Source organism: Anoplophora glabripennis, unplaced genomic scaffold (assembly GCF_000390285.2).
Source record: "Anoplophora glabripennis isolate ALB-LARVAE unplaced genomic scaffold, Agla_2.0 scaffold68, whole genome shotgun sequence".
NCBI classification, from domain to species: domain Eukaryota; kingdom Metazoa; phylum Arthropoda; class Insecta; order Coleoptera; family Cerambycidae; genus Anoplophora; species Anoplophora glabripennis.
In genome coordinates, this window is record NW_019416739.1 from 212,428 (window position 1) to 227,657 (window position 15,230).

General features: G+C 32.7%; 1 protein-coding gene across 1 annotated transcript; it reads right to left on the reverse strand.

Moving 5' to 3' along the window:
• Nucleotides 1-5,660: 5,660 nt before the first annotated feature.
• On the reverse strand, nucleotides 5,661-14,950 carry LOC108905234 (venom carboxylesterase-6-like). Its single transcript, XM_018708029.1, has 11 exons — nucleotides 14,761-14,950; nucleotides 13,869-14,009; nucleotides 11,852-11,983; nucleotides 11,643-11,796; nucleotides 11,382-11,567; nucleotides 10,920-11,119; nucleotides 9,906-10,047; nucleotides 9,676-9,845; nucleotides 6,643-6,772; nucleotides 6,001-6,139; nucleotides 5,661-5,945 (listed from the first exon to the last, which is right to left on the reverse strand). The coding sequence occupies exons 1-11, from the start codon at nucleotides 14,800-14,802 to the stop codon at nucleotides 5,759-5,761; spliced, it is 1,623 nt and encodes a 540-aa protein (XP_018563545.1). The 5' UTR covers nucleotides 14,803-14,950; the 3' UTR covers nucleotides 5,661-5,758.
• Between the last annotated feature and the right edge of the window lie 280 nt (nucleotides 14,951-15,230).

Genomic DNA, 15,230 nt, shown 5'->3' on the forward strand with positions numbered 1-15,230 from the left:
CAATGTCAAATCATTGACACTGACTTTCACTGTCCTAAAATAACTAAAAGTACATTTTATTGAAAACGTGAAATGATTATGAAAAACACCAAATCTATTAGATTAGTAAGTATTTTCATAATTTTTTTATTATATACACACGAGAAAAATAATTGTTTTAAAACATATATGAATTTTATTTATTAGTAACGTATACCAATATTAGTTAATATTCTAGTCAATCATGGAAAAATTATAAATTTTTTAAAAACGCTCGAAAGTTATCTCAATATTCGACGCTTCATCGGCATCGACATAAAAAAGTAACTGCAAAAACAACTATTAAAATATTATTTTTCATTGCAATTTCGCTCTTTGTTACTCCATATAGTTGGTTTAAAAAGATAACTGGCAACACAGCTAAGCGCGCACACATATCCGCTGCCGAGTATAAATCAGTGGCGGCGTAAAAAGAAATTTAAGTGCGTTTTAACAAACGAATTATAACACGACTACTTATTTAATTATTATTTTATTTGAGATTAGTATCCCGAGTAACACATATTATTATCCCTAAAAAACTAAACTCCGCTTAATGTTACACCGTCTATACTCTGACAGCTCAGTCAGTTTTGCGAGAAAAGGAAAGGAGCGTTGGAAAAATATTTTGGGAAAATATGACCAAACAATAATAACAGCCCTACAAAAAAAGTGGGAGGTCCGAAAGACAAGACCATGGTACCTATATGTTTTTGAGGTCGCTGAATTCGAATCCCGTCTCCGTTAGATCCGATCAGGTCTGGGTTAAGGTCAGTTAAGGTCAAATGTAGGGAATCAATTGCCATCAATGTAAACCTATGTTTCTATACGCTTTTGGGGTCGCTGAAGCCGAACTGGGGGTCCATATGACCTGATCAGGTCAGGGTAAAATTTGAGAAATAAATAAGATTAGAGAAATAAAGCTTTAACTCTGAGCCTGTGACTCTCGAGTTAATTGTTTTCACATGACAAAATTCAATAAATCTAATTAAGTAAGCTTTAAACCAATGCGTTAGTTAATGCTGCATGTACATTAATTTACACAAATATCCATTTTACTCTCAGTAGTTACTATAAATGATAGTGGAAAAGGTCGAAATTTCACTACAGAAAACTTAGAAAGTCTCGTAGTCTTGTGTTGTATATGTAGCCAATAAGACTTTTATATATTTCCTTAACTTTTATATTTAGCGTTGTGTTGTCACATATTTTTCGAGAACTTGATTTTATTTGTATTAGTAAACTAAGTCCGGTTCTGTTATGAGCCGCATATCCCCGAACTCCAATTACTAGATCATTTTCAACGTAATTCTGAAAAAGAGAAGGAATTTGAGTTATTGCATTATCTCATTTATTTTTAACTTTAGCGCGTACACGATCATAAACAAACTTGTATGGAACAATATACCCTACAACTTTGGTGACTACGCTTTCAATACGGCAGACTGGGAGAAAGTAACCTGCTAATAAACAAATAGTTAGATCATTCTGTGGCAAACTAATGAGAATTGATAGGTTCGGAACCGGTATATGTGTTCTACTGACGAATAATCTTGGGTTGTTTACTAGATATTGTATATTCAATCTTGATCGGATCATGAGTCCATAGAGTAACTGTTTCCTATAATCTTACTCAAAAGCTTTGTTTCGCTTAGTGCGATATTGGTCTTGTTTTCATAGTACTTGCAGGCCGTTCTCTGCCAGTTTGGCCATATTGAAGGTCTGGGCTAGTAATATAGACCATTTAAGATGTAACAAAATCTGTATGTTATGTTAAAATTTGCCAGAGTTTGTCTTTTGTGCTATACATATTTAGATTTCGTGGGTGCAACCAATAAATAATTAGGTATTAGTTAATATAATGTTAATGTAATTTTTTTAAAGTCCTAATTAAAGTTCATTTATGGTGTTAGATTATCTACATGTGTTTTTTTGTAATAAATTAAACACAAAGGTCCTGTTAAAGTATAACTTTTAAGACTAAGGCTTTCCATGTGATGTTCCATTAGGTAGGATTAATTTACTTTAGACCTGATTGGTTATAACTTGAACACAAAATTTTTCCTCGTTTTTAATTACACATTGTTCATTATGAACTCTTGTACTTACTAACTCTACTCTCTACTCACAGTCCAAAATATTTTTTATAAATTCTCTTGAAATGAATTTATAGAGACTGATTTGCAAAAACATGTCATAATTTCAGGGGTTGGTATAACTTCAATATCAAAACAGAGACATTTTTTGTCAGGACTTTTATATTCTGAGGAATCGTGTAGCCTAAAGCCGGCTTCAAACGATACGGTCACTTGCCAAATATTTACCAAATGTAAACAAATCATCAAGGACCAATGAATTATCAAGAATTCCAGAATGTGCGTAAATTTGTTGGAGTACACATCTTTGTCTTTGTAAACAAATGCCATATCGTGTGAATGGTGCATATCGAAAGCACGTCTTCACTTGTCAAACGTTACTCTAAAGCTATGCAAATGGCAGGTCATTTGGACTATTTAACATATGAGGAAACTATCTGTATTCATAAAAAATTGGCAAGTGTACACATGCAGACAATTGGCAAACATAAACAGATATTTATGCCTATATTACAAAACATTACATCGTGTCATGATACAATATGGCACTGTAGATTTTAACCAAATAATCCTCAAATAGTTGATATATTTATGTTTGACGAATTTTTTAAAAGACGAAAGAAATATTTAAGAAAACAAAAGTTTAACGTTGAATGTCTCGTAAAGGAAAGAGAATGCTCGATAGGAAAAAAACCCTGAAGTTATGGTAGGTTTTTTCAAAACATCTTGTATAATATATAAAACAATATTCATCTATTGTTATTTTTTTCTATACCTAGTCTTGTACTGCTCTCTGCATCTTCTTTATTGTGAGTCACAACTGATAAAAGTATGACAAAGATTAAGGGGCTGTCTCAGGTATCAGATTAATACTGTAACTGCAAGAATCAGTGCCTGAAATAGGTTATGTAATTTTTTTTAGTTTCCCGGACGTATAAAAATATATTTTTTATATTTAGAGATGTAATATGTAATAAAATTGTTTGTATTTTTAGATTTAAGGTAGTAGTTCATGCTCAGGTTAAAAAATAATGTCGTTTTTAGTATTGCCTTCGATGTTTAGGGGTCACAAAAATTATTAATGCATTATTCAGTGAAGCAATATTTATGCTCAAGAATATTAGAATTTAAAAAAGTACAACCTGCTTGTATGGGGTCTGTACCTACTATAACCGTAACCCTCTCAAAATTACAAATATATTTCAGTTTTTCGTGGACTAGAAGTATTGTTTGAGTTTCCAATTTCATGTTTCCATCTGACGCAGGGCCGTCTTTTCCCATAGAAAAACCAAATAACCTCTACATTTGAACCTTTTTTAAAGTACTTTGAAAAACCTTTAAAATTAGCTGTTTTAAAAGTCTTTAGAATCAAAATTAACGGAAATATGGTCGAAATAACATGATAGTATTATTTTTTGAAGAAAAAAAAAAAACAAATCAGTGCCTTTGGCGACAGAATTAAAATTAAATGCAATTAATTTACAGATTTCTTCATTTATGTTCTAAGAATATCTTCTGGGTCTTTGCCTCACTTACAAAGCATGATTTCGAAAAAAAATTAATTTTTGAAAATGTTAATCTTTCAAATTTTTGAAAAAAAATCGATTTTTACGCTGTAACTTATAAATTAAAGGGTGTACGAAAAAAAATACAAGAGTAAAAAAAAATTAGCTTTATTTTTGCTGAAGATTTTGTTTAATTTTTTTATTACTTACTCTAAAATTAATATTAATCGAGATATCGCCATTTTAAGTTCTCATATGAATGAGAGAACCACCCTTTTCGAGCCCTTTAAACCCTTCAAACTTAAAAATGAAGGGCTTAAAAAAGATCAATTCAACAGTTCACGTAGCCCTTATAATTCCCTGCAAAATGAGCCTTTGTGCGATTAAAAATCTTAAAAAGTAAGAAAGTTATCGTCAAAAAAATAATCACGTGTACAGGTAATAATTTAAGAAAATTTAGGTCAAACAAGAATATTGAAGCATTTAGACCTTTTTTGTATATAGGTATACGTATTTAGTATGTGAATATTCGAATAAACCTATATTATAACTACTATATTATAATAAGGGAATAAATAATGTTTATTTAATACGAATGCACATTTAAAATGTTTTTACTCTTTCAATAATATTGATTCCATTTTATTTTCGAAAGAAGGGGTATCTTTCAAAATTTTTTAATCAAGAAATCAATTTTAATTTGATAAAAATGCATGATTAACACGTTTCAAGTTGAAAAAAAAATATATAATTTTCATCCAAAGGGGTGGTTTTTAAAGGTTTTTCCGGGTTGAAAAATTGGTATACATTAAGTTTCATGTTAGATAGCACATGAAATTACTCATACTGCACAAATAAAAAAGATTTGATTACATAAAATGCTTAAATTTGTATATTTTCTTTTTTTTTCCAATGAGGGGTGGTTTTCACACCTTAAGAACAAAAAGCACACCCAGCGCATAGACATATAAGTTTTGAAGTGGGGGGTAAGATGAGCCTAATTCTAAATTTTGAGAAAAATCCATGCAGTTATAAATAATTCGGAGGTATTACTATATTTTCAGCTACAGTAACTGGGCTATTAGTCAAAAGGTTTATAAAATCGACCACCTACCGAATCTGTTTGCTATAAAGGGTTATTTATTTATAATTTTCTCTTTTCAATGTGGTGGAAAAAGATAAGAATAAAACAAGAAGAAGAAGAATGAAAAAGAAGAACGAGAATAAAAAAAATACCACGAAGATCCAAATTGCTATTTTTTGTTCTTTCTTTTAGTCTTATAATGTGGGATGCCAGACATATAGGGTGTCACCTAACGAATGTTACATACTTCAGGAGTATAATCTAGAACCCAAATGGTTCGATTTAACCAAACTTACTTAAAGAAATTTCGCAAAAAAAGTTACAGGATGTTAAAGTTTCTTTTTTATCTCTTGTTTTCTCCTTAACTCAGAACCCAGTTACCCGATTTGAGCAAAATTTGCTGTTGCTTAGTTTCTCTTCAGGAAGTATACAGTGATTATGCTCCTATTAGGTTAAATCATACAGGGTGTTAATTTTACTACAACCCTTTATGAATATTCTTCTGTGACTTTTTTGTACGATTAAATTTTTACACGCAACTAGCAGAAATAGGTAGATACTTTTATTCTATACAAAAAATGTAACCTATCAAATGTTGAATTTATGCTCGGTTAGGAAGATATTACAGAAAATATTTATTAACACACACCCCATATGTTTTTGGAAAAAACTAAATTTGGTTAAATCGCACCATTTGGGTTTTAGATTATATACCCTTGAAGTAACATTCGTTAGGTGACACCCTGTATAAGTCTATAGTAAATTTTGCTATGAAATACATTTTTCAGCGTTTTAATATTTTATGACCCCTCTAAAAGTATAATATATTTATAAGTTGAATAACATTTATTATTTAATAAATATACCTATATATGTAAATAACTACTGACTTTTTCATTTTACTGTCCTGCATCTAAGAATTTAAATGTACTTCGTATCTCATTAATAACAACTGTAATTCAAAACATAAAAATTTATTTTAACAAGTGTAATATTGTTGTTAGCAAAATTGTATAAAAATGATTTAGTTTTGTCTTTGAATTTTACTGGAAAAATTAATAGGAAACAAATGGTTTTACTCCATATGTCTCGTAAATTTCAACCCATTTGCTGTACGAAAATTCCCTAGGATTTACTTTTATTTCCAGATTCTCATCAATGTCTATGTAATTATACGTGTCCTGTGTTACTTTAGGCCAAATTAGATACTGATTCAATTCCGACGCTTCCGGAGTCGGATTCCTGCGGAATAAAACCGATTATTTTTATCGCCGTTACATTCATTGGAGTTACTTACAAGGTTTTAACGAAATTTGCGAAAAAACCAACGTATCGGTCCAGAGTCGTGATGTCCGATTGTGGATATGAATTCAAATCGCCTTTGTCAGATGCCCAAAGGTATTTAGTGTCCTCAGCGTGTGCTACTCTACCAATACCTAAAGTTAGAGGAAAAATGATTCAGATAAAACATAATAACAGTTTTTAAATAACCCCCTACGCCAAAGGGAATCGATGAAGGGTTGAATTTATAAATTTAGTTTCCCTTAACCAAATGTATGAGAAGGAACCTTAAATCTTCTTTTATTTCTTTTTAAATAAGTATCAAATTTTCTGATTTAGTTGGAGCTGCATCTTCCAATAAAATCTCATAAAACTTACAACTTACGACAAGGATTGGTCGTGATTTAAAGTTTAGAGAACAAAATTGCAGTATAAACAAAATCAGAAGAATATTTCTTATTTTTTATGATAGGTTGGAAATAAAATGATGTCATGGTTACTTTGAAGCGACAAAGCAGCAAGGATATGTCATGGATTCTCTTGAACAGAAAATCAAGATCGAGAAGACAATTTTTGAACAACAACGATACTGATGCTATCTCTACTACTGTTACGAAATGAGTTATACAATTTTTGGCATCCTGCAGGACTACATTACCTTCCATCGATGCGTTGTTGCCTCCTAGTAGGCCATGGTAAGAGAACTGGTAAAAGTAGACATCGGTGTATTTCGACTGCAACTCTGCGTATTTGACGACTGCTCTTACATAACTGTTATCACTGAAATACTGTAGGAAAATTGTATTAATAATTATTCAAAAAATGTACAGAGTGGATCGTTTTTCATTTCTGAGCACTGGCGTCTTGTAACCGTAAGAGATACGAGTTAGATTAATTAGAAAAAAAGTGTTAGTTGGCACTGTTGCTTGGTTTAAACAGAATTGCTTTTGCTTTTGATGAAATATTCGCTCAGTTCTTTGGTAATTGAATAAGAAAATTTAGTAAGACTAGATAAACAGTGCCAATGGTTGAACTATTTCCGGGTAGATTGCCACATCGTCGGTTTAGACTTCTTCTCGTCTCGAAAGACATACTGCTCTCTTCATTAGAAGAAACTCTGAAACTGAAGACTAAGTTCTTAAGCCACTGGCCTGTGACGTTCCAGTCCTTAATTTTTGCGAATTGGTCGCTTCCAAATTTCAGGTAGTCCTTTGCCTCGACTGAAATTATGTCGATTTTTCTGGATTTCCATTGTTTGCCTGTAGAGTTTTAGTAAAAATCTTCTCCATCTAACAGAATTCTGGTTAAGTGGTCTCTTATCTGTATTGTGTCTTGTATTCTACAACTCCTTTTTTCTACGTTGTTATGATGCAACTGCTCTTGTGCTTCTTTAATCTCGTATTGACCTGTCTTTTCGACTGTTCAACTTTTCCAGAAATACACATGCTGCATACTGGGGCCTAGGAGAAGATCGTTTTTTCGAACACGCCTCCATTTATTTATTATTGAATTTATTCCATTTGGCTAATACACACTGTATATAGGGAAGATAAATGATAAATATTCTTCTTTTTTTTGTCCTTGAGTGTCTTTCTAATGACTATATCGATATTCCTATTCGTGTATCTATTCAATCAACGCACATAGTAAATATATACAGGGTGGTCAAATGAAAACGAAACAGAGCCATTTTCAGGAACTGCGTCAAGATTGTAGAAAAACGCTCAGACCCGTAATTTTAGATTAAAGGGGGACATTCTTTGCTGGTATTTCTGATTCCGCACTTTCACCCCCAAGCAAGGGTAAGCATCACCCCAAAATATTTAAATGGCATTGAGGGTTGAGTAATATTTCTTTTGAAAGCTCTTACAATTCTCTTTACAACAGACTTTAAGTTTTATAATTCCGCGCAATACTTATTAAGAATTTTTATTTTAAAGTTGAAACTTATGTACAAACAATTAGTAACGGTAAAAATGTCAGTCATTCGAGTTAAGTACGCCAATGGTATAAATTTAGTATTTCTTGCGTTACATTGGTTTTTGGCGATTTGTTATCACTTTCGTAAAAAAAACACAATGAAACAGAAATGAATGCTATACACACACAATGAACGTAAAATTAGTGGATTCCAAATTATTTTCTAGTATTATTTGGAAGCGTTGGTAGTTTATTTAATTGTGTTTTTGAAAATTAAACACTATGGTTTATTCCATTGCGGAAAGAGCAGATATCATTTCGCTTTACTTTATGAACAATAAATGTGCGAATATAACAGCTCCGCTATTTAATGAACAACATCAAGATCGACATGTCTGGAGGAAGTATGTTCTAAAATTAGTAAAAAATTTCAAGAGACAGGGAACGCACCCAATAGAAAACGAGAAGTTGAAAAACCTATAGTTAATGAAGCTAGTGAAGTTGCAGTTTTGGGACAAGTTCATTTTGATCCTACATTAAGTACGAGGCAGCAGGCATCTGTGTCTGGGATCAATCGAACTAGCAAACAAACCATTTTGAAGAAGAATAAATTCATACAAAATACATTTAGTCCAGGAACTTTATGATGATGATTATGACCGCTGTTTGTAATTTTGCGAAGTAATGTGTGAGCTAGCAGGGAACGATTCACAGTTCCTTTTTAACATCTGTTTTTCTGATAAATGCAGTTTTTCACGAGGTGCATACACAGCAACCGGAAAATTTAAATGTATGGGCTGGAATTTTCGATAACCGGCTGATGGGTCCTTTTTTCTATCTGGTAATTTGACTGACCAAATGTATTTGTAATTACTGGAAGACGCTATTGACCCTGCCTTGACCGATATTATTGAAAATGTTTCAGAATATGATGAATATCATTTGATTTTTCAACAGGATGGTGCTCCTCCGCATTATGCGTTAATTGTCCGTCAGTACTTGGACCAATGTTTTCTACGGAATTGGATTGGGAGAAGAGGCAGCATTGAGTTGCCTCCACGGTCGCCGGATTTATCGTTCCTTGATTTCTTTTTGTGGGGATACCTAAAAAGTAAAATCTATAAAACACAGCCAGCGTCGCTGGAAGATTTGCGTCAAAGAATCGTCGACAAATGCCGTCGAATCACTCCGGAAATGCTTCGGAATGTGTGCGAACGTTTCGAACAAAATCTTTATTCTTGTATGGAAGCGGTCATTAGTTTGAACATTTAATCAACTAAGTAGTAAGTAACCAACTAAACATAATTTAAATCTTAAAATGTAAATACTTTAAAAGTATTGGGCGGAATTATAAAATTTAAAGTCTGTTGTAAAGAGAATTGTAAGAGCTTTCAAAAGAAATATCACTCAACCCCCAATGCCATTTAAATATTTTGGGGTGATGCTTACTCTTGCTTGGGGGTGAAAGTGGCGAGGTCAAAAATACCAGCAAAGATATCCCCCTTTAATCTAAAATCGACGGGTCTGAGCGTTTTTCTACAATCTTGACGCAGTTCCAGAAAATGGCTATGTTTCGTTTTCATTTGGCCACCCTGTATATATCAGCCAGAGGAATTAATCTCCAGTTTCAAAGTTTCCTCTGAAGGGAAGAAGAATATGTCCTTCAAAACGTCAAGAAATCTAGACCGACGACGTGGCAAGCAGCTCAACAACAAAATACCGTAGTACATAAATAATAAAAATATGTCAAATCCTGTTGATGGTCGTATACCTGAATTGCTGCTGTTAAATTATCTTGCAATAATCCTTCAGTGTATATTTTTCTTATCTCTTCGGCAGCCTGTGTACGTACATTTGTATCTTCAATTCTCATATCTTCATCAGCTAACAGATAAACGTATTTCTCGTAATTTCTGACGGTTTTCTGCAGCCCTTCTAAGTCTGTAACATAATAATTTTGATTAATATACATTGTTCTACGGATTTAATTTAATGATTTACCAGCGGCTTTTGCTATTTGTTCTTCTGAATTAATGCCTATTAGGAGAGGGACGTAGTTAATCTTTCCGTTTGCGACAGATTCGTACATGGATTCGGTTATAAAAGCTCCTTCATGTTCTACTTCTACAACTGGTGCATACGACTAAAAATAACAGTAATTTGATTGGATTAATTGTATCCAAAATACAATTTTTGTAAAATTCTGTATCTGCAGGTTAAGTATTAGAATACGAGAATGGATAAAACAAAATTGGAGCCGTTGCAAGCGTTTTCCATGTCCTAGTTACGAATTTCTATTGTTGGAAATCATTTCAGGATCTCTTTATAAGCATATCTTACCTATTCTTTACCTAATCGAAAGTGGTGGAAATGGCTTTTATTATTATTCCCAGCATATTTTAGTTTAGCAATAAAAATTAGGTTTTTTTTTTGTTGGCACTCAGGTCACTGATAAAAATTATTAAATTTCGTTTTTTGGTCGTTGCTTAGAAACAAAAACAATACTGTTGTAGCGTGACATTTTCACAAATTAGTATGTTATATAACCTTAATAAACTTAGCAAAATCACTGAACTTTTTTGGAGCTTAGAGAGAATGGCACATTTAACTAAACGTGAAAGGATAGAGATCTTAATGATGGTTGGATATGGTGATAAGCTACGAACCCATGCGGAAGCATGTAACCTGTTTAATCAAACACATGTTGACAGACCACCAATTGCACGATCTACGGTGAGTAAATTGGTCGACCTCAAATCGCCGAAGAAACTAAGTTAAATGTATTGCTGGAAATTGAAGAAAATCCCCATCAGTCAACAAGACAACTAGCCCTAAACAACAATGTGGACCAATCATATGTTGTAAAGTTGCTTCGTACAGAAGTATCATGGATATAAAGTCGTAAAGAGACCCAGGTGACAGAGAGTACTAATAACACAACTAAAAAAAAAGTTCTGTACCATAGCCATAAGTGTCAGTGTCAGTGTGGTGGATAAAAAAATAATGCATACTTACGTGATATTTGTCAGCAGTGTTATCTATAGCTTTGGCATCCACGCTCTGCAAAAACTGTAAAAGATCACTAGAAGTACGACTTCTGTCAAAAGTGGCGTCTATCTCAGCTGCTACACCATAAGCTATGTCCACTGCATGTCGTTGGTTGGCCCAAGAACATAGAGCTGAACCACTTTCTCCTATAGCGGCTCTAAATAGGCCTAAAACAATTTTAGTGGTTTATAATGCAATACAAAATAAGTCAAATAGCATGTTCGTGTTAGCATTAGATATAAGTTCAAGAGCGATGTTCTAACAAACCAATATCACTCGTGTGCTTCGTAATTATGTCTTCAAAAAACGGCCAAATAGACATATTTAGGGAAGTGTATTTGTAAACCAACATCTACACCAAAAAAACTTTATCTATGGAGCCGAAATCGCGATAGAAACAGCCTCTTTTGCTGATAATAAATTAATTACCTGCAGATCCCGGACTTAACACTTGATACGTGACTGAAGCCGCTCCGGCACTTTGTCCTTGAACGGTAACTTTTTGAGGATCTCCCCCGAATAGATGAATATTCTCCTGAATCCATTTTAAAGCGAACTGTTGGTCTTTGAGACCCATATTACCAGCGATCACAGAATCGCCAGTGGATAAGAAACCTATTAAAGTTAAAAATTAAACTTATACGGATTTAGTTTTAGTGGAAAATAAAATAGGCATTAGAAGTAACTTACCAAAAGGACCTACACGATAGTTAGCAGTAACGACAATCACATCTTGTTCCAAGAAATATGTTGGTCCGTTGTAACCGAATCCAGCGTAACCGTGGATGTAGGCCCCTCCATAAATACTGTACATTACGGGTAAGTTAGCATTGCTGCCAGGTTCCTTAAAAGTAAAATTGTTGGGAAAGTCTGCATCAGCAACTTACGGATTTACTTACAACAGGCGAGTAAACGTTTAAATATAGACAATCTTCTGTTTCCAAGGTAAAATCTCTACCTACTTGGTAACATATTTTCGTATTCGTTTTTGCTTCTAAGACGCCGTCCCAACTTTGAACTGGTTGTGGTGGCTAGAAAAAATAGTAATAATAAAATACGACAGATTGTTAGCAATATACAGGGTGTTTTAGGATTAAGTCGACAAACTTGAAGGAGATATTCCGCACAAAAAATAAGAAACAAATCAAGTATTCATTTTTTTCCAGAGACGCTTCATTTCCGAAATATAGGGCGTTAAAGATTTTTAAAAAAATTCGAATTTTTTAAATAACTTCTAAATTAAGAAGGCTATTTAGGCCAAACTTGGCATGACACATCTACTTATTAGAAACCAATTTTCCATAAACTTAGAAGTCTCGCCCAAGCAACCAGTGGCGGAGTTATGGGGACTCAGACTCATTAAATTATAAAAACAATATGGCCCTACTGAAAATAAAAAATGATGCTGTTTTTAGATAGAACAAAAAAGTGTACATTCACTTTTTTCCTAACTCTCGTAGTTTCATGACAAAATTGATTTTTCGGAAGGGTGCTTCTGGATTCTGTCGATAAACTTTAATATGAACCTCAACAAAAATTTTCGAGTACAGTTGGTTTCAACTAGATGGCTGTCCTGCCCATTTTGGTAGAGGTCCTAGGGAGTGGTTAAACATTAATGATCCCAGGAGATGGATTGGTCGTGGAGGACCTGCAGCGTGGCCCACACGTTCACCGGACTTGACACCGATGGATTATTTCGTTTGGGGTGCTGTTAAACAAGAAGTCTACGAGGTGCCAGTTGATACCCTAGAAGATCTAAGACAAAGAATAGTCCAAGCGTGTCGAGAATTAACTCCAATTCAGTGTCGATCGGCCACTACCTCCGTAATTAGAAGATGTCGTGCTTGTCCACAGTCCGGAGGCGCCCATTTTGAACAAAATATTTTTTTAATCATTTCATTTTTGATTTACTTTTCGCTTTGTCTAGGTATAATATTAATTTTAGTCGTTTCAAATTACAAATAAATGTTCATGTATTGTTTGCCATCTTATTTTATTTAAAAGTACACAACACAAGTAAATGAAGTGACTACAAACCGCCTCAAAAAATTTAGGAGTATTGCAAGGGTCGTTACGTTGTCGCATTACGACATAGTCACATTAGATGTTTGGTACTTAAATATTTCTATTGTTTTCATCAACATATTTTTTTTTAAAAAAACACACTATATCTCAGAAACGAAACATCTCCTAAATAATTTTAATACTATTGGTTAAACCCAAGGGAAAGGGGAGACAAAAAGGCTTATTTGACACACACATACCCGAGAACGAGACTAAGACCAATTTTTATAGGTACTATATATTTTTAGGTTTTATGAGGAACGTCTTCCTAAAGTTTATCGACAGAATCCAGAAGCACCCTTCCGAAAAATCAATTTTGCCATGAAACTATAAGAGTTAGGAAAAAAAGTGGATGTACACTTTTTGTCAATAACAATCTGTTCTATCTAAAAACAGCATCATTTTTTATTTTCAGCAGGGCCGTATTAATTTTTTTTATAATTTAATGAGTCTGAGTCCTTATAACTCCACCACTGGCTGCTTGCGGGACTTCTACTTCTATGGAAAAATGGTATCTCATAAGATGTGTCATGCCAAATTTGGCTTAAATAGCCTTCTCCATTTGGAAGTTATTTAAAGAAATTCGAATTTTTTTAAGAATCTTTAACGCCCTATATTTCGAAAATGAAGCGTCTCTGGAAAAAAATTATACTTGATTTTTTCTTATTTTTTTAATGAAGAATATCTCCTTAAAGTTTGTCGACCCTGTATATGTATATATTACTAAAAATGTGTTCGCGCTATTGAAAATTTTGTCGTCTGTATGAGAGATTCGATACACATCAATAAACACAGTTTGGAGTAATCATATTGATCAGATATTGAAAAAAAAAACAAACGTAAGGAACTTACTTGGAATCTTAAATTTCCTACTGGAGGAGCAGCGAATGGAACGCCAAGAAAGGCATAAAAGGTTTTCCCTTCTCTTAAAGTAGTTTTTACAGCACCACGTATTTGTCCACTTGGTAAATTGACGATGGGATCATCTGCAAACTATGTGTTGGTGTATAGAATAATGTGACAGTAATTAGTTTATGCAGCAGAAGTAGTTTATGAAAATGTAGTATTGAAAACTCTCGAAAGAAGGCGTTGTGGTAGTCACATTTGTAAACATATGTTTTTAAAGTGTAATTTGTAAATATATTTTTTTTAAGAGAGGTCATATTTTTTTACATTTTTCCGTTGGATAATGTTCTAATTATTTTAAGCTATTTTAGTGTATACGAAAAGCATTAGAAAATTTAGCGCTCTAATCTACTTTATAAGTTAGCTAAAAAAAGATTTAGGTAAATGACAGTAAAATTGAACTCGTTTGCAAGCTCCCCTTGGCTAGGTCTAGGCTTACAATATTCACATCTCTTTTAATTTCAATAGTCCGTATCGCGCCAATGATATGTTCTACAATTTATTTTTATATGAACTTATATTTTTAGAATGAACAGTTGTTGCAGTTTATTTTTGTTTTGTTTTTGGTATCATAACAATTACTATAAACGATCAAAAATTTGTAGATATGAAAATTAAACATGTATTTAAAAAATTAAAAAAAAATCTTTTGATAAATTACAATATTATAAACATATCCATAAGTTCTGTATATAATGTAATTAAAGTGCTAAGCTTTAACGGCAAATCACGAATTAATAAAAAAAAAGTTCCTATAAACATTTTATTAATTATAAAAAAAAGCTGAAGATTGCATTCAACTATTATTATGAATATTTATCACGTTGTAAGTACTTACCGCAGAAGAAATGCTTAAAATGAATATTACAAACACCAACATGATCAAATATAAAGTTGTAAACTCCCGTGATGTAAAATATACTCTTCCTTATATATGTGAGTGTCGATTATAGATATTTTTACAATTTGATGATATAAATCTTTTTCTATTCTATTCATTTGGAGTATGTGTAGATTACAAACGTAAACAAAATACTTTCAATAGAATTTAACCATTCAAAAACATTTATTTAACTGATTTCATTATGTATTTTACTTGTTTAGTATGGCACAATATATGTATGCGTTAAAAATGTCTTTACGTGTGTTGACAGCTATTTTTTATAAATCAGAATGTATTTTTGATATTAAATATACACGTTTATCTCTGGCCAGCTCTTACTTTTAAGTAGTAGGTACTTGTATTTATCAGAGCAACTACTTAAGCAAGTTATTCTTAACTTTTATCTGTAATTTGCTATTAGTAGC

Coding starts and splice junctions, on each gene's coding strand:
- LOC108905234 (XM_018708029.1), bottom strand. CDS start 14,802: ATGTTGGTGTTTGTAATATTCATTTTAAGCATTTCTTCTGCG. Junction 11,984..13,868: donor TAGGAAATTTAAGATTCCAA/GTAAGTTCCTTA, acceptor TATTTTTTCTAG/CCACCACAACCAGTTCAAAG. Junction 5,946..6,000: donor GCAAATTTCGTTAAAACCTT/GTAAGTAACTCC, acceptor TTTATTCCGCAG/GAATCCGACTCCGGAAGCGT.